Raw genomic sequence first — 19,422 nt, forward strand, 5'->3', positions numbered from 1 at the left:
TTATCCCCTTCATAGGTGTATTCTTTGTAAAGCTGATGGGGAGATTGGTTTTCACCTATTGGTGTCATGCCAGTTTGCAAAGACTATTTGGGAATGGGCTTCTTCCCTCTTTGGGTGTAGTTGGACCCCTCCATTGAACTTGTAGAGCCTTCTTCTTCTTCTTCTTCTTTTTTTCCAGGTGGCATCTGAAAAGGGGTAGGACTATGTGGAGATGCCTAAGGGTTGTAGTATGCTGGTCTCTATGGGAAGAAAGAAACTCTAGAATCTTCTCCAAAATAGAGAGAAGTGCTGAAAACCTGAGAGATATGATTCATATAAGGGTGGCATTGTGGCTGAAATCATAAGAGCTGTTCACAAATTATACAGTGGACGATCTGTGAAGGAAATGGGGAGAGATTGCTAGATGCACCTAGGTCAAAACAGGACTGAGTTTGTCTTGGACCCCTCCCCCCTCAGGCTTTATGAAACTGAACTTTGATGGTAGTAGTAGTGGGAACCCTTGCATTCAGGGGTTGGGGGTGTGTTTAGGGATGAGAATGGGAATGTTTAAGCCCTGTTCTCAGGTCCAATTGGGGTGAGTCGTTCTCTCAAAGCGAAACCTATGCAGTTGTGGAAGGTGTCCAAAGAGCAAAGGAAATGAACATAAGAAGACTTGTAATTGAAGGTGATTCAGAGGTGGTTCTGGGGTGGCTGAATAAAGACAATACTGGGTTATGGAATTACAACAATGAAAGGAGAAAGTTTAGGTGGCTGGTTAAAGACATGGATGTCGAGATCAGTTGGGAGAAGAGATCTGCTAACTCGTTTGCTGATGGTTTAGCTAAGCAAGGGGTGGCGAGGGAATCTATGTTCTGGGCTCAGTTGTATCTCTGATTCCTATTCATGGGGGCTCAAGTCTCAATTGGGGGAGATAAGAAAGTTTATCTCCTTCTTTGTAATTATTATTTTTGATTGATTAATGGAATGTGTTATTGATAAAAAAGGAGGTTGAAGGAAGTGTTGGGAAGCGTAACTTCTCTCAACCAATTTGCTTTTGTTAAGGGGAGACAAATAGTTGATTGGATATTAGTGGCAAATGAATGTTGGAAGAAAGAAGACAAAAGGGGTAAGTTGGGTGTACTTGTCAAACTTGATTTAGAAACGGTACAAATGTCAAGTTTGAAGGTGAACTTTGAAAAAAGTTGTGTAGTGGGTGTGAATTTGGAGGTGGGAGAAATTAGGGAGAGTGCAGAAGTGCTAGGGTGTGAGGTCTCAGGATGGCCATTGAACTACTTGGGATTGCCATTGGGTGACAATCCAAAGAGAGAGAGTTTTTGGAATCCAGTGGTGGAAAGATTTGAGAAGAGACTTGTCTCTTGGAAAAAGAATTACCTTTCTCTTGGAGGTAGGATGACACTGATTAGGGCTACTCTAGCAAATTTACCCATTTATTTCCTTTCAGTGTTCAAAATCCCAGTAAAGGTAGCTAACAAATTGGAAAAGATGATGAGAGATTTCCTTTGGGAACCGGAAGAGGAGAAAAGGGACCATAGGGTAAGTTGGAAGGTGGTGACCAGGAGTAAAAATAGTGGTGGTTTAGGGCTTGGGAACATTAGAGAAAGGAATTTGGTCCTTATGGGGCAATGGTTGTGGAGATTCCCACTAGAGAAGGAGAAATTATGGTTCAAAATAGTGGTAAGCATACATGGGTTGGAGCTAAATAGATGGGATGCTGGAATCTGGGCTAGGACCACAAGCGCTTCACCTTGGAAAGCCGTTCTTGACTTATTACCAGTTTTTTCCCCCTTTTCTCCTTTAAAGTGTTAAGCCAGTTCACCAATCCTGTAACCCCCCCCCTTTCCCTGTTAATGAGGTTTGGTGCAAACCAATTCCTCCTAGGGTTGGTAGTTTTTGCTAGGAAGTCTTTCTGGAAAGAATCAAGACTGGTGATTTGCTCCAAAAGAAGAGACCCACTACTTGTTTGTCCCCCCTCATTTGTGTGTTCTTTGTAAAGCTGATGGGGAGATTGGTTTTCACCTACTGGTGTCTTGCCAATTTGCAAAGTCTATTTGGGAGTGGGTTTTCTCTCTTTTTGGGTGTACTTGGAATCCTCCTTCAAATTTGCAAGGCCTTTTTGCTCCTTTTTTCAAGTGGCGTATGAAAAGGTGAAGGACAATGTGGAAAGGATTAAGGGTAGTAGTATGTTGGTCTTTATGGGAAGAATGAAACTCCAGGATTTTCTCTGAAGTAGAGAGAGGTGCTGAAGAGCTGAGGGCCTTGATTCATATAAGGGTTGTACAGTGGATGAAATTCCTAGAGCTATTCACAGATTATACAGTGGATGACATGCTGAGGAAGTGGGGTGAGATTGCTTGCTGTTCCCAAATTAACCCTGGGCAATCAGGGATTGGGGGTGTTTTCAGGGATGAGAATGGGGTTGTTTCTGCCATGTTCTCAGGCCCAATTGGAGTGGGTGACTCTCTCAGAGCTGAGACCCATGCAGTTATGGAAGGAGTCCAGAAAGCTAGGGAGATGAATATCAGAAAATTCATAATTGAAGGGGACTCAGAGGTGGTGGTAGGGTGGCTGAATAAAGAAGATAGTGGTTTATGGAGTTATAGCAATATGAGGAGGAAATTCAGATGGCTGGTTCGAGAAATGGAAGTTGAAATCAGTTGGGTAAAAGGATCATCTAACTCTTTTGCTGATGGGTTAGCTAAACAAGGGGTGGACAGGGATTCAATGTTCTGGGCATAGATGTAATTTAATTTTCTTTTTGCTGTTTTCTCTTTCTTTCTTGTTTCCTTTCTTGGGGCTCAAGCTGAAGTTGGAAGATAAGAAAGTTTGTCTTCCTCTTTGTAATTTTTATAGTGATAATTAATGAATTGTGTTATTGATAAAAAAATGGATTCAGTGGATAAAAGGGTGTACCGACTTTGCTTGGTTCTCAGTGTTGTTAAATGGTGAGCCTAAAGGTAGCCAAGGTCTCTGGCAAGGACAGCCTTTGTCCCCCTTGCTTTTCATTTTGTAAGTTGGTATTCTTAACCAGTTTATTGATAAAGTGAAGAGTTTAGGTTGGTTGAAAGGTCGTCAAATGGGACAAGAAGTAGTTCACATTTTATTTTGTTCATGGAGGTGAACTTGGAGAATATAACCAATCCAATAAAGGATAATTCATTGCTTTGAATTGGTATATGGGCTCTAGGTTAACTTTTCACAAAGTAGTTTAGTGGGCATAAATACATTTAATGAATCTTATGGAAGACTTTAAGGAGATTCTGGGATGCAGAGAGAAAAACTTACCCACTTCCTATTTGGGAATGCCCCTTGGTTTGAATCCAAGAAGTAACAGCTTCTGGAACTTGGTGATGGAGAAATGTGAAAAGAAGTAGCCGCAAATTGTCTCTCAAAAGGGGGAAGATTCACTTTAATAAAAGCTTCCCTTGCTAACTTACCTATTTCCTTTGTGTGCTTTCCTGGAAAAGTAAGGACTCAAATTGCAAAGATGCAAAGAGATTTCTTATGGGATAGGGGAGATCAAAGAAAGAATCTCCTTGTTAGTTAGGAGCAAGTGTGCAAACCAAAGGAATGTGGAGGTTTGAGTATCAAGCATATTAGGAATTTCCCTATTAAGTCCAATGCCATATGGACAACAGTCATCGCTAGCAAGTATGGGAAGCATGCAAATGGTTGGGATAGCCAGAACCAACGGAACTGGGTGAAAGCAACCAACCCCTGGAAAGGTATTATCTCTATCTATTTAACTTCATTCCCTTTATTAGATATAAAGTTGGGAATGGTTTTAAAATCAAAATTTGGACCGATCATTGGTGGGGTAAATCTACTTTGAATGAGTCCTTTACCAAACTTTTTAAGCCTGTATAGAAACCAACAAGCTCCTGTTGCTACCTGCCTGTTTTTCTTTTTTCATGGTATTAACTGGAACCTAGATCTTCAAAGACCTCTAAGGGATGTGGAATTAGAGGAGGTTGCAAATCTCCTCTAGTCCCTCAGGCTTTGTACCTAAACCAACACATTTGGAACCTTCATTCCACTGGTAAATTCTCAACCAACTCCTTTTTCAAAGCTTTGACAACTAGAGAGCTAAACCTTCCTTTTCCCTATAATATAATATTCGGTGTTCTCACATTCCTCCTAGAGTCTTTCTTTTTTTGTGGGAAGATAGTTTGAGGAAAATAAATACATGTGATCTGGTGCAAAAGAAGAACTGAGGTAGGTTATGCATCTCCCCTCATGCATGCTCTTTACGCCTTAGGGGTGGTGAATTGGTGGAGCACATCCTTCTTCATTGCTCAGAAAAATTAGGGAAATTTGGCACCACCCCCTTAATCTTGTTTGCTTGCCATGCCTGAGCATATTATAGGTCTTATTTGGCAATGGCAAGGTAGAGAGCACTTGGCAAAAAGGAAAAGGTTTATTGGCCACAGTATCTCATGCTGTTTTGTGAGGTGTTTGGGAAGAGAAAAACAACCGCGTGTTAGATAAGTAGAGAAGAGGGCCACATATCTTGATGACCTGATTTATGTAATATGTGGGTGGTAAATGTTAAGACTCAATGGCATCTCTTTGAATGATCTGCAGAGAGATGTGGACTTTTTATTTTCTCCCCCTATGGTTCCTTCTATTCCCTGGGTTTAAGGCTCAAGTCAGGTAGTGGTGGTAAAATCGAACTTTGATGGAAGTGCTTTGGGGAGCCCTGGCGTAGCTGGAACTGGGGGAGTGATCAGGGAAAGGATGGTTGCATTTGCTTGGATTTTAGTGGCCCAATTGGTATTGCTGACTCCTCAAAGGCAAAGGGTATTGGCTGCTCTAAAGGGATTTGAATTGCAAAAGCATGGTTCTTTCCAACCTGTCCATTGAAAGTGACTCTACTTATACCATTAAATGGCTAGGGGAAAAAGATGGAGGCCTCTGGAGGCTGGCTTATTACTTGAATGAGTCTAGAGACACCTTGCACTCGATGAATGCAAATCTACATTGGATTCCTAGAGAGCTAAACTCTATAGCTGATAGACTAGCTAAATCAGGGGCCCAATGGGAGTGTTTGTATGGTGGAAGAAGGCTAGCTGTGTAATCTTAGTGGTGGTTTCTTTTTTTATTTTCTTTTTCCCTGTTGTACATTTTGTCATGTACCTTTATTTTCAGTAAAGCATGGTTATCTTCTCTCTTTCTCTCTCTCTCTCAAAAAAATTCCTTCTAGATTTTCTCAACAGCGTGTGCTCATTCAATGTTAAACAGTACTCATCACTTGGGAAGTCATGTGGAAACTTGAAAGTATTTATGTTGAATGAGTATGTGTATGATCATATTGGATTGGGATCAGATTATGGAAATGGGTGTATGTCTGAGACTATAGAGACAAGTGACCTTGAAGAGATCTTGGAGATGAAAAGGAAGGTCTAGGTTTCCAAGGGACACATTTTGTTCTTTTCCTTTCTTTACTGAATTTATAAAACTTTGTCATGAAGAGTAGTATTATGGATGTCTTAGCATATTTAGAAATTTATAACTATTGAAAAATTACAGTGTAAACTAGCTTTTGAAATATTGGTAGGAAGCTTTTTTAATAACAATACATTAATATAATGCTAGACTGATTCACATAAGGGTGATGCATTGGCTGAAATCATTGGATTTGTTTACAGATTTCTCAGTGGATGATTTGCTAAGAAAATGGAAACAAGTTGCTAGTTCAGTCTCAGTTAAGAAGACCTCAAGTCCTTTTTGGAATCCTCCACCACACGGCTTTATTAAGCTGAATTTTGATGGTTGTCGTATGGGAAATCCAGGGCCTTCTGGAGTTCTGGTATTGGGGGAGTTCTAAGGAATGAGAAAGGGCATGTAATAGCTATGTTCTCTGGCCCGATCAGAGTGGGAGATTCTCTGAGGGCCAAAGTACTAGCAGCTTTGGAAGGGGTACAATGAGCTAAAGACCTGAATATTAATAAGCTGGTTATAGAAGGAGATTCTGAGATTGTAGTGAGCTGGTTAAATGTAGACAACTCTAGGATCTGAAACTACATCAATGAAAAGAGAAAGTTTAAGTGTCTGACTAAGGACATTGAAGTTAAATGCACATGGGTAAAAATGTGTGAATACTTTCGCAGATGGGTTAGCTAGGCAAGGGGTGAATAGAAATTCTGTTTCCTGAGCTCAGATGTAATTGTTTTTCTTCTTTTTTGGGTGTCTGTCGACATCCTTGGGGAGTTAAGATAGTTTAGCTGCTCTCCCTTGTAAGTTATTTTTTTCTGTTAATGAAATTCCTGTTATTGATAAAAAATACATTAATATAATGCTTGATATATTTACAGGGAAGCATTGCTGGATCCATTTCTCTCTAGGTATTCGGTTGTCATTGTTGATGAAGCTCACGAGAGAACTGTCCACACTGATGTATTGCTAGGTCTGTTAAAAAATGTACAGAAGACAAGATCACAATCCACCAGCCAAATGAGTAGCCTTGAGAAGATGAAAGCTAGCAATGGAACTGTGCTTGAGAAAGACAATCATGCACAAAGCCAGAGTTTTCAGAAGTCATACCACGGAACAAAGTTTTCTCCATTGAAGTTGATCATAATGTCTGCGAGCTTGGATGCAAGGGGTTTTTCTGAGTATTTTGGTGGTGCCAGAGCTGTCCACATTCAAGGGCGTCCTTATCCTGTAGACATACTCTATACTCATCATGCTGAACCAGATTACCTTGAGGCAACCCTGATTACTGTTTTTCAGGTGGTTAACTCATGTCATGCCATTTTTCTTTCTTCTATAACCTATACTATTTTTTTTTTCTATCGGTTTGAGCTTGTTATCTTCTGTATCTTTTTTTATTTATACTTTTTTCCTATTTAATGTCAGACCTTTTGTAATCCATCGAGACAACAGAAGTGTGGACACACCTAAAGAATGGGGTAGGGGTGGGGCTGTGGGGAACTGGTTCAGTTGATTTAACAGGATGTGTTTTTTCTTTTCTTCTGTTATTGTTACCTGCTTTCTTATACTTGTATCTATACAATGCCCTTGTTTCTGATGTACATCTTGCATATTATTTCTTATCAATAAATACCAACTATTACTGATCAGGAAAAAAGTTAAAACAGGATAGAAAAGGAGAAGAACTAGTGGAGTTGACTTGAACATCAAGGAAAGTAATGTCAGCCTTTTGGATTGCCCAGTCATTATCTATTTATCTCTTTATACTGCATTTTATTATCCTTTTGTTACAATTTATCAATATTTCCTGGTTTTCAACCCAGGTAGTTTGGCTGTCAACTAAGCTTGGACTACCTTCTTATCTAACATTTCTTTTATAATTATTTAGTGGCTATGCTCTTGATATAGCAATGGTCACCCCTGATTGAGTTGCTCATTGAAAACAAAACTCAATCAATTATTTTTTCTGATGTCTAGGCTGAGCTATGTGCGCTCCATTGTATTCCTGCTTACTTTTCTCTATTCTGCCTCTTTTTGAACATGGATTTTGTTATTTTTGTTAGATCCATTTGGAGGAGGGTCCTGGTGATATACTTGTATTTTTGACTGGGCAAGAAGAGATCGAATCTGTAGAGAGACTTGTCCAGGAGCGAGTTCAACAGTTACCTGAAGGCAGTCGAAACCTTCTGGTTGTTCCCATATTTTCATCTTTACCATCAGAGCAGCAAATGCGAGCTTTCAGACCAGCTCCATCCGGTATCCGTAAGGTATTTACGCTGATATATGTTTTGTTTTAGTAGTATGTGGATTAGGTGGTTGGTATATGTTTTAGACGGATGCTCAATGGCTTGTGAATTACAAGAAAACAAACCTAATTGTGGAGAACGCTCAACCCAGAGAGAATGTTGTGGTTTGTGAATTTTAGGAAATTTAGGGTTGATAAAAAAGGAATTATAGGAAATTTGGGGTGAATGTGGTGCAATTGTTTAAAAGGCGCGCCTAGGCGCATAGGCAAGGCACGTTTTAGGGTATGCGCCTCTCCTAGGTCCTAAGCACAACACTTTCAAAAGGCATGCGCCTGGTGTGCCTGATGTGCCTTGTGCCTTAGCCCAGGCGTGCACCTTTTTAAATTTTTGCGCTTTTTATTTTTTGAACCTAGCAATTGGGATGGGAGCTCCACCTTCGGAACTTGGCCAAGCCCCTCAAGACAAGTCCAAACAAGTCCATGTTAGGGTCTTAAATTCTTAATCCCCACACAAAAAATAATCATTTTATACTTTTAGTTGCCTTTTAAGAAGATATTTTATTATGATTGAATGAACAACATTAGCAAATAGGGGTTCTTGGAGCAATTAAAATTATAAAATCATTATTACTTGTGTGAGGATTAAGAATTTAAGAACCTAACATGGACTTGTTTGGGCTTGCCTCGAGGGAATTGGTACAAAGGTGTGTCGTAGAATCAGGAATGCAATATGTTTTACATCACACTAGCTATTTGAAGTAATGCAATTGAGGAAAAAAAGAGATTGTGAGTGTTACATGCTTGAAAATGTTTTATATGTTTGATTTTATTTTTAAAACTTTCATTTGAATATTCCTTACATGTTATGTTTATGTATTTTAATTTTAGATAATAGGTTTTTTAAAACATTTATTTTAAAATTAACTTTATATTTTTATTAATATTATGTTTACTATTTTTTTTTATTTTTTCTTTGCATTTTTGGCATTTTTTGAAATTTCTGACATTTTGTTTTTTTTTTGGCTTTTTTTTTGTATTTTTTTGCCTTGCTTCACAAGGTGCGTGCCTTGCCTTGTGCCTCAGGCGCAAATTGCCCCTTGCGCTTTTAAAACACTGATGTGGTGGGAAAAAAGAGGAAATTAAAGATACAATTATGAGAAGAAGAGATTAAAATCTGGACAGAGAAGAGAGAGCAAATATTGCAACTTTAGATATAAAGAGATAGGAAAGAGAGAAAAATGGCACTCTTACCTGTAGACAAATGAGTCAGCGAATTTGTTGGTAAACCTTGGAGTTCGTGAAACAGAAGCTCCCAAAAGTGTTCTCTTGTGATCTTGCTCAAGTCTGATGTTTCAGCTGCCATGCTCCTTGTCAGGTTCCTTTGTGGCCGCTCTACAATTACATCTCAGTCCCCTTCAATAATCAGATCCTCCTTTCTCAATCTCAGCCCTCAGAGCACTGCATGCAGTTCAGCCTTGATAGCATTATCAATGCCTAACAGACCAAAGAACCCAAATAAGTTCTATCATTCATGGTTTCTGATTGCACCTCTTACTTTTGATAGCCTGGAATTACTCAAGCTTCACTGATCGAAGTTTAACTTGAAATTCTGTTTTTGAGGTGCCAATGCAACCACTTGGCACTTGCTATTCCCCCAAGGATATATTTGGAGTAACAAGAGAACTCTAAAGTCTTTACTTGATGGATGATTCTTATCTCCATCAATCCCACTATAGCCTCTAGATTGATACTTGCCAGAAAAATTCTGGAATTTTGTTCTTCCCAAATTGTCTAGAGAACAGCTCCTCTTGTGCACCTCCATAATATCTTCCCCCTTCTTCTAGGTGGGGAGAAGAAAGAAGGCCGTTATAATGCATCTATATCCTGTGGAGGGGGGAAGGGGTCCACCTGGATCTAAACAAATAAAAAAAGTGTTCCTAAATACCATTCCAGAAATTGACAGGAGATTAGTAGGTGGGTAGTGGTTTGACAACTTTCCTTGCAAACAAGGCAACACGATTTTCTTTTTAATATTTACTTGTGCTTTCATCATGGTTTTTTGCATGGTTATGTCAGTGTAAAATTTTGAGGATGGTTGATATTATATGCCTGAATGTAGTTTTTGATGTTGTGAGTGGCTTTTTATAGGTTAGAACTTCTTGTTGGCTGTTGCATTTTGCACTTCTGTTATTGCAGTGTGTTTGTCTTGTAAAGCTTCCATTTTTCAAATTTATGTTTTCCTTGTTTTTTTTTTGATACTACAAGTTCATGTTTACCTTGTTAAAACTTCTATTTCAAGTTCATACTTATCTTGTTCAAACTTCATATTTCAAGTTTTGATTTTATGTACAGCTACCAATTAATATGCTTTCTGTATTATATAGGTCATATTGGCAACAAATATTGCTGAGACATCAGTCACAATTCCTGGAATCAAGTATGTTATAGATCCTGGGCTGGTAAAAGCACGTAGTTACAATCCAATTACAGGGATGGAGTCCCTGATTATTGTTCCAACATCCAAAGCGCAGGCTCTTCAGAGGAGGTAAGCATGCTAGATCATGGTTGACGATGATTCAAAGGGTTTGGATCTTATAATACTTAGAAGAACTTATATTTTCATGTTTATGTCATACTAGTGAAGGGGTCTCTTACCATGGTTGTCAAGGTGTAAAGCCAAGCTGCCTGGTTTTTGACCAAGAAAAAAAACTAAGCATAGTTATCCTTCTTTTCTTGTTTTTCTCTCTCCTCAAAACTAACTCTAGAAGTAAATGTGGGTTAGAGAATTAGAAGAGAAGAGAGGGAATATAGAAATAAGGGAGAAAAGAAAAAATGCAACAAAGGTTCACGTTGAGAATAAACGCACAAGGATGGAAATGTTAACCAACCAAGGAACAAACAGATCGAATTTGTATTGGGGGGCAACAAATGAGGAATTTGGGACCTAATTTGCTGTATATCATGTATATATGTGTATTTGGGGAATGGTAGCTATGGCTATCTAGGGTCTTCTGGAGTTAATACCCCTTCTTGTCTGTCTCTTGTTTCATTTTTTGTATTGGAAATGGTAACTTTCATTTTAATTAGTAAGTACAGAATAAGCACCTGAAAAAGGAGTGCTGAACTCCACATAGCAGTCCACTATTACAGTGCTGCCCTAAATAATTCAGCCTTGATTGATCCTTGTTTGGCTAAACCATCAGCCAATCCATTGGCCGACCTTCTAACCCAATTAAATTTTACATCAATTTACCTTGCCAACCACCATATTTCTCTCATGGTTTGCCTATGTGTACAGACCCCTAAATTTCCTTCCTGAATCCATCCAATTATTAATCTTGAGTTTTGCTTCAATACGATGGAGGCTTAATTGTTTAGCCAATTTCAACCCTTGAAGGAGGGCCAATAACTCAGCTCTTAACAAGTCTCCCACTCCTAATGGCCCCGAATATAGGATTTAGAATCTTTCATTTCCATCCCTTAGATCTTTGCCTACTGCCGATGGCCCCGGGTTACCAAGTGAACTCCCATTAAAATTCAGCTTAATTATTTGCTGTGCAGAAGGTGCCCAACTTTCCTGAACTATAGTTTTAGACCTTGAAGAAGTTCTACTGCATTCCAGCCCCTGGATGTATCATCAACTGAGAACTCCTTAAATAAATCCATTATTTTAACCCAATGTGCTACTTTGATGGTAATGCTGTCAATGGTTTCCTCTGACTTTCCTGCCCTTGAAAGATCTGGTTGTTTCTTTCTTCCCAAACAACCTTTAAAATTGCTGCTCTCCATAAAATTCCTCCCTTTTCTTGGTTGTCTAAAGAAGCTTTGCATCAAAGAGGCCTGCCACACTAGGAGGGGGAATCCACCTGCAACCAAAGAGAGAAGAAAACTACTCCCAAATACTAGAGACAAAAGAGCAGGAGATTAGTTGGTGTTCAGCTGTCTCACCCATAGTACAAGACACAAACATGAGGAGATAGGCACCAATTTGGCCTTTTTTGAAGTCCATCACAAGTGTTAATAAATCACTGTTTTCAAATAAATATAAAAAACAGAATAAACACATAAGAAGACTAAAAAACCTTTTCAATTCATTCTCTCCTTAAAACATGACTTGCAAGATGTATAAGGAGCCAATAGGGCTTAGGTTATTGTTTAACAAAGTTACAAAATTGCCACTGGCAAGCTTCAGCCCTTAGAAAATACCATAATTCCAATTGCTTACTAATATAAACTAAAAAAGTGCATTCAACCCCCTCCCTTACCCACCAAAAGGGTGGGGGACATTTTATTTGTAGTTAGAATCAAGAAAGCATGTAGTGTTTGTTTTCTTTCCTCTTCCCATCAAAAGATGTCATTTCATTTTTCTGCTAAGAAGATTACAATAGTATCATAGACAGGGAAAGAAAATATCAAATGCACACACACACACACATGATAGGTTGTTTGCTGGAAAATAATTGTTCTGTTACTCTGTTTAATGCAGTGGTCGTGCAGGGCGTGAAGGGCCTGGGAAATGCTTTCGGTTATACCCAGAGAACGAGTTTAGTAAACTTGTAGATTCCACTGTGCCAGAGATCAAGCGTTGTAACCTTTCAAATGTTATGTTGCAGCTCAAGGCTTTAGGTGTTGATGATATTATTGGATTTGACTTCATGGAAAAACCATCAAGGTGAATTAAATTGCCCTGGTGTGCTACCTTTTTCTGCAAGGATGTTTGCACTGATTATCATTGTTCCTAAATGAAAACCTTTATATAGCATGGCTTTAATCCTAATGCTGCATTATGAGCTGTATCTTTGTTTCTAAATCTTCAATTAAAGAAAAAAACGAAAGTGTGTTTTACACAACTTATTTATGGCCTTGCATAAAGTGTGAATTGAGGTGCATCTGGACAATGACATTTTTTTTGGTAGGAAACAACAAATTTTATTAAATATAAACAAAGCAAGATGTACATTTCTTAAGTACAGAATTTTAGCAGTCACCACTATCTCTCCCCATACAGGGTGTTACAACTCGTTCCAAAAAAAATGTTTCTATTAACACCCTGCTTGACTAATGTATCAGTCAATACTCACTGATTTTTATGTGTAAACCTCTAGTCAGGCAACTCAATTTCATAATTTCATTCCTATATGTCCACACAACTTTCTCATTATTTACCAACCACCCAATCACCACTTAGAGTTGCCTTCGGTTATGATTTTATTCAAGTTCATTTCTTTAATTTTCTGCATCCCTCGAATAACCACCATGAGTTCTGCTCTTGTATAAAATCATTGCGAAGGTATTATCTCTCAGGATCAGGCATGTTCTTCCTACCATTATTACTTCCAACCAAGGGGCCTGTGTAGATGTGTAAATCGGGTTGTGCCGCCCGCGGCCTGGCACAAACTTGGACCAGCCTGGCACGACACGGCACGACCGAGCGGGCTATGCCACTTGCTGGCCGGCATGGCCCAGTCTGCAGCCCGGCCCAGCATGGCCCATATATATATTTTACATATTATATATATATTATATTATATTATATAAATTATAATTATAATTTTTTAATTTTATTATACTAATTTATTTAATTATTGTATATATAAGCAATTGTATACACAAAATTCATATAAAATTAAAATTTTAAGTTTTTTATCAATTTTTTAAATAGATAGCTTTGGCCTGATGCACGGCCCAACCTGGCCTAAGGCTCAGCCCATGGGCCAACCTGGCCCGCGACATAGCACGGCACGACATGCCCACGTGCCATGCCATGCTGGCCCGACCCGACCCACTTTACACCTCTACCTTTGTGCAAGGCAAATTGTGGATCAAATTTTGATAACCAATGAATGTGTGGAGGATTTGAGGAGATCAGGGAGGAAATGAGTTGTTTGTAAGCTTGATCTAGAGAAAGCATATGATATGGTGGACTGGTCTTACTTGTGGGAGGTGATGGGTTGTTTTGGATTTGGAAGATGGTGCAAATGGGTGATGGGGTGCTTGAGGACATGTCAGTATTCAATCCTGGTGAATGGGACAGTAATGGATTTCTTCCCAGCCTTAAGGGGTATTAGACATGGAGACTTTCTTTCTCCTTTTCTGTTCACTTTGGTAGCAAATGTGTTGGGTAGATTGATGTCAAAACTCTAGGAACTTAATAAGAGGTTGGAGAAACTGGCAGGGAAGGGGTTCCAACTACTTATAGTTTGTTGGTGATACAATTCTCCTTTGTGATTTTATTATATGGTCTATGCTGCCCGTGGCCCGCGACACGACCCATACAATCATTTTCAATTTTATTATACTATTTTATTTAATTATTGTATATATAAACAATTGTAACATCAAAATTCATATAAAATAAAAATCTTAAGATTTTTTTTTCAATATTTTTAAATAAATAGCTTTTGCTCGGTCCACAACCCGACTTAGCCTAAGGCATGGCACAGGCCCACGCGGGCTTGGGTTGTGTCGGGCCGACCCCCCAAAATACTCCGACCCAACACGACCCGTTTTACACCTCTACCCGCGCAAAGAGCGGGCCGTGCCTCTCCCTTGGGATAAGTTGGGGGGTCGGATTGGCACGGCCTATGACCCGAACTGGGCCGTGGACTTGGGTTGAGCGGGCTACATGTCGTGTCGGTCTGGGCTACAGGCTTGGGCCAAACCAAGTCGGACTTTTTTTTTGTTTTTTTTTTTGACATTTTGATTTTTTTTTAATTTTTTGCTAAGTAAAACTAAATACTTAACTTTCCTTTGGGAACAAGTTGAAAAAATAAAAATTCTAACAATGAAACGGAAAATACTTAACAAAATACAAAATGGACAATAAGTTGGAAAAATATTGGAATTTTATTTCATTTAAATTTGAAACTTGAACAATACAATGGTCAAAAAATACTTAACAAAATGAATAAAATATAAAAAATATAATACAATTACAAATTGAAAATAAAAATGTCATTGTTGAAAAAATAACAAATAGTTTAAATAAAATTGAATAACAAAATTTAGAATAATTTAAAAAAAATGCTACAAAATTATCGAGTATACAAAAAATATTGTCTTCATCATTTTTCTTCAAGTTCTACACCTCCATCTCCATCTTGATTTTGATCATCTGTTTCAGGTGAATCATTGGGTCTATTGTCATGCGCTCCTTTGTCTTATAATCTATCATCAACATCTAGTCAATCTTTGAAACAGATGCACATCTCTAGACTTTCATCATTTATGCAGCTTCTCTTATCATTCAAACACCCTAGTACCTGCACAAAAACAAGACTGATTTAACTATAGACACTGGAGGGGTTAGTAGATAACGTGCCATGGTGGCAAGGACTGGATATTTTTTTTTTCATGTCCACTCCACCAGGCTAAAATATTAAAATTATTCATTCCTTCCGAGGCGAAGGAATCACTTAAGCTAGAAAAATTTGCTTGTAAATAAAAGTTAAGTTCAGTAAATGAACTTGTTGATGAGGTGGCAACAGATTTCAGCCTCCTACTTATTAGAGACCAAACTCTATCCTTTCCACTACTGGAACTAGTTGTTTTAGAAGTGGAAGTTGCACTTGTACGAGTTGTAGATTTTTTATGCCCTACCGTTTGAGATCCATATAAGCAATACATTTCAAATAATAAACTATTTATTTTTTTGATTTCCAATTTCAATATTTATATTTTCACAATATGATTCAAGTAAAATGTCTAGACCATCTTTCCTAATCCTAGGATCTAATATTGTAGCTAAATGATAAAGACGAGATATGTTCTCCCAATATTTTTTTAAATTTATTTTCCATTACTTCAACAATTCTTGTGAATTGTGGTTTTTTTCTATATTTTGAAAACATTCACTAATCATGAATAATTGATTAACTAAAAGACAACTAGTTGGGTAATAAATACCTGAAAATTCATTAGTTGCGTCATAAAAATTGTGTAAAAAATCTCTTGTACAAATTGTCATTTCCCAATCTTCCTCAAGTATAATATCATGTGGCATTTTTGCATTATAAAAATTTGTAAGAATTTGTTTGTAGGGAATACAACTTTCTACCATAAAATAGGTAGAATTCCATCTATGTTGAACATCTAGCAAACAATGTTTTATATTTTAAAGCATAATTATGTTATAAATATTTAAATTCTTGTTTTCTTTCTCCAAAACTATATATATCTATATATATATATGTATACTAATTTTAGAAACATGATGAGAAAAAATATTTAAAGCATCTTGAATGCATAAGTTTAAGATGTGACATACACATTTAATATGAAATAATTTTCCATTTAAACATGGTTTAATTGAGATTTTAAAATATTTATTGCTAAATCATTATTACTAGCATTATCAAGACTAATAGAAAAAAGTTCATTTCAATTCCATAAGCATGTAAAGTATTTAAAATACTTGTAGCAATAGTTGTGCCAGTATGTGGCCATTCAAGCCTAGTAAAAGTTAAAAATCTTTTTTGTAAAAGCTAGTTTTCATCAATAAAATGACTGGTAACACAAATATGACTTATATTAAATTTAGAGGTCCAAATATCATAAATAATTGCAACTCTAGATTTAAGATTTGATAAAATAGAAATTAAAATTTGTTTATATGAATAAAAAATTTTCAAAGCATTTGCTCAAATGGTATTTTTAGAAACTTTTTTACATTGAAGATTTACAGAATTAAGTAAAATTTTTTCAAGTTTACTATACTCAACTAATAAAAATGGTTGTTCAGCATGTACAATATATTTTGCAAATTCTTGCCTCATTTTTTCTTGTGAATATTTAAAAGTACCAAACCCCCAAGCCCAATTTGTGTTTGTGATTTTTCTTTCCCTTCTTGTTTCTCATGTGTGAGCAAATGTCTGCCCAAGTCATTCCTACATTTTTGGCAAACGACCATTTATTCCTTCCCCTCAACCTCCTCTATTAATAATTTCCAAACCAGGCTAGTCAATTTAGTTCCTTTCTTTTTCCTTCCCCTAGTAGCAGTACTAGGGGTGGGAACTTCGGTAATGTCAGTAGCATCCATATCAATGCTAACGCTATCATGTTGTGACTGAACATCGTTGCCATTGAACATGCTGGGGAATTGGTTTCAAGAGGATCTGACCATTTTTTTTAATTCTAAAAAAATAAAATTAATTTAATTGCACTCACTCGGATTGTTGGTTCAAAATCTCAACGTGATTTTAACGGTCGAAGCCTCTAGGCCTCCTAAATTACTTACTTGAGATACTTGAGCAAGCCTTCTTCTTGTTGAAACTTGAAAAAAGTTGAGACTTGAGAATTGGAGAGTAGAGAGAGCATTGAGAGTATGAGAGTGTATGAGAGATTGAGAGAGTATGAGAAAATTGTTGAATTGGTGTGATGAGAATGGTGGAGGATAGGGCTATTTATAGGAATTGAAAATAATTTAATTGCCCAAAATACCCTAAAACTAGCTATTTTTAGTTGTTGGGAGGCATTTTTGCTATTTTTTCTCCCCTAAAGCCAAAATACATAAACCCCCCCTCTATTATAGCTTATTGGGGGTATTTTTGTAAAAAAATCCTTTGGCGGGCCATGCTCAGCCCACTATGGGCCGATGGGTCGTGTCGGGTGCTGGGCCGTGTTGGCACGTGGGCCACGGGTGGCACGAAACACACAGTTGTGCCGTGGCGCACCGGCCCATGGACCTAAAACCCCCTGGCCCAACATGACCCGCACGATCGTGTCGTGCCTGGCACAGCCTGGTGCCGTCGTGCTGGGCCACGAGTGGCATGACCTGATTTACGCCTCTATATCAAACTTAAAGGTTAACTCTGAGGAAAGTCGGAGTGGTGGCTCGGTTTGGCATGTTAGCTAGGTAGTCCCATTAATAAAAAATAAAATAAATAAAGACTTTGAGAAAAGTTTCATTTTTGGAGTTAATATGGGGGAGAGGGGGATGGATGAGTGTGTTGATATTCTGGGGTGTGTGGTTTCCAGTTGGCCTATGAAATACCTAGGTCTCCCCCTAGGTGATAACCTTGGGAAAGTGAGCTTCTGGACCCCTGTGGTGGAGAGGTTTGAAAAGAGACTTGCCTTGCCTCTTGGAAACAGAATTATTTATCCATGGAAGGACTAGTGATTTAAAAGGTGTGCCTAGGCGCACAAGCGAGGAGCATTTTAGGGTAGGCACCTCGCCCAGGTCCTAGGCGCGTGCCTTTTGAATGCAATTAAAACTATCTTCATTCTAATAAAATATCTTCTTAAAAAGCAATTAAAAGTATAAAATCTTTATTTTTTTTGTGTTAAAACTAAGAATATAAGACCCTAACATGGACTTGTTTGGGCTTGCCTCGAGGGGCGTGGCACAAAAGCAACTCATAGAATCAGGACTATAATATGTCACATTAGCTACTTGAAGTAATGTAATTGAGAAAAGAAGAGATTGTGGGTTTTATATGCTTGAAAATATTTTATATGTTTGATTTTATTTTTAAATCCTCATTTGAATATGCTTTACATGTTATGTTTATGTATTTTAATTTTAGATAATAGGTTTTTTAAAACATTTATTTTAAAATTTAAGTTCATATTTTTATTATTGTTATGTTTCATAATTTTTTGATTTTTTGCATTTTTTTGGCATTTTTTTAATTCTGTGCCTTGTTTAAAAAGGCGCACACCTCACTTTGCACCTTGCGCCTTAGTGCAAATTGACCCCTGTGCCTTTTTTGCGCCTTGCACTTTTAAAACACTAGGGAGGATGGGTCACTTTAATTAGGTCCACTCTAGCAAACCTACCTATGTATTTCTTGTCGGTTTTAAAATCCCCAGTGGGAAAGCAAGGAAGTTAGAGAACCTAATGCTGGACCTTTTGTGGGAACCGGGGGAGGAAAAAAAAGGATCATAGGGTTAGGTGGGAAGTGGTGTGTAGGAGCAAGAAGCTAGGGGGTCTGGGAATTGGGAATGTACAGAATCAGAACTCAGCGTTGTGCAAATGGCTTTGGAGATTTCCTCTTGAGAAAGAAAAGCTGTGGGCAATGGTAGTGGTGAGCATCCATGGATTAGCGGCAAATGGCTGGAACACTGAAATTAGAGCATGGACTTCAAGGGCATCCCCATGGAAATCCATCCAAGCCATCCTTCCGTTGTTCTTGCCTTGGATCAGGTATAATTTACATTCAACCTTCTTGATTCCTTCCAACTCAAGGTTTGGGTTTGATTGGGATTTGGGATTTAGAAGGGCAACTGGAGATTCTGAGTTAAATATTACTTTGTCTCTTTTGGGTGATCTGGGTGGGGTGTTTTTGGATACCTCCCAAGCTGATAAAAGAATTTGGATTTTGGACTCCCACTCATGGTTTGTTTACTTGCTCATCTTTCTTCAATTCCATAACTTAACCGGTAGTTAGTGGGGATCTATCTTTTCCTCCGAGGATTGGATGCTTTTGCTGGGAAGCATACCTGGAAAGAATCAACACCTGTGACTTGCTTCAAAGAAAAAGACCAAAGAGTTGTTTGCCTCCCTATCGGTGCCTTCTTTGTAAGGTTGATGGTGAGAGTTGCTATCATTTATTGATTTCCTGCTCCTTTGTTCAAGGTTTATGGAAATGGTTTTCTTCTTTGTTTGGTTGCAGGTGGGTCCCACCACCAGATGTGAAAAACTTGTTTGCTCTGTCCTTCCTCAGGTTGCCAAAGAAAAGAGGAAGAATAATGTGGCGTTGTGTAAGGGCTGCTATTATATGGACAATCTGGAAAGAAAGAAATTTCAG

General features: G+C 38.0%; 1 protein-coding gene across 4 annotated transcripts in view; it reads left to right on the forward strand.

Annotated features, from left to right (window-relative positions):
* Positions 1-19,422, forward strand: part of LOC148863334 (RNA helicase family protein) — a 45,058-nt gene that overhangs the window by 17,180 nt on the left and 8,456 nt on the right. For all 4 annotated transcript variants that reach the window (XM_088980536.1, XM_088980537.1, XM_088980538.1 and 1 more), the window contains 4 exons: positions 6,312-6,729; positions 7,494-7,697; positions 10,060-10,220; positions 12,162-12,347. In XM_088980536.1, the coding sequence (XP_088836662.1) occupies positions 6,312-6,729; positions 7,494-7,697; positions 10,060-10,220; positions 12,162-12,347 (969 nt within the window). The remainder of the gene's footprint in view (positions 1-6,311; positions 6,730-7,493; positions 7,698-10,059; positions 10,221-12,161; positions 12,348-19,422) is intronic.

Source organism: Nelumbo lutea, chromosome 3 (genome assembly GCF_056320005.1).
Source record: "Nelumbo lutea isolate HS-2025 chromosome 3, American lotus-T2T, whole genome shotgun sequence".
Lineage (NCBI taxonomy): Eukaryota > Viridiplantae > Streptophyta > Magnoliopsida > Proteales > Nelumbonaceae > Nelumbo > Nelumbo lutea.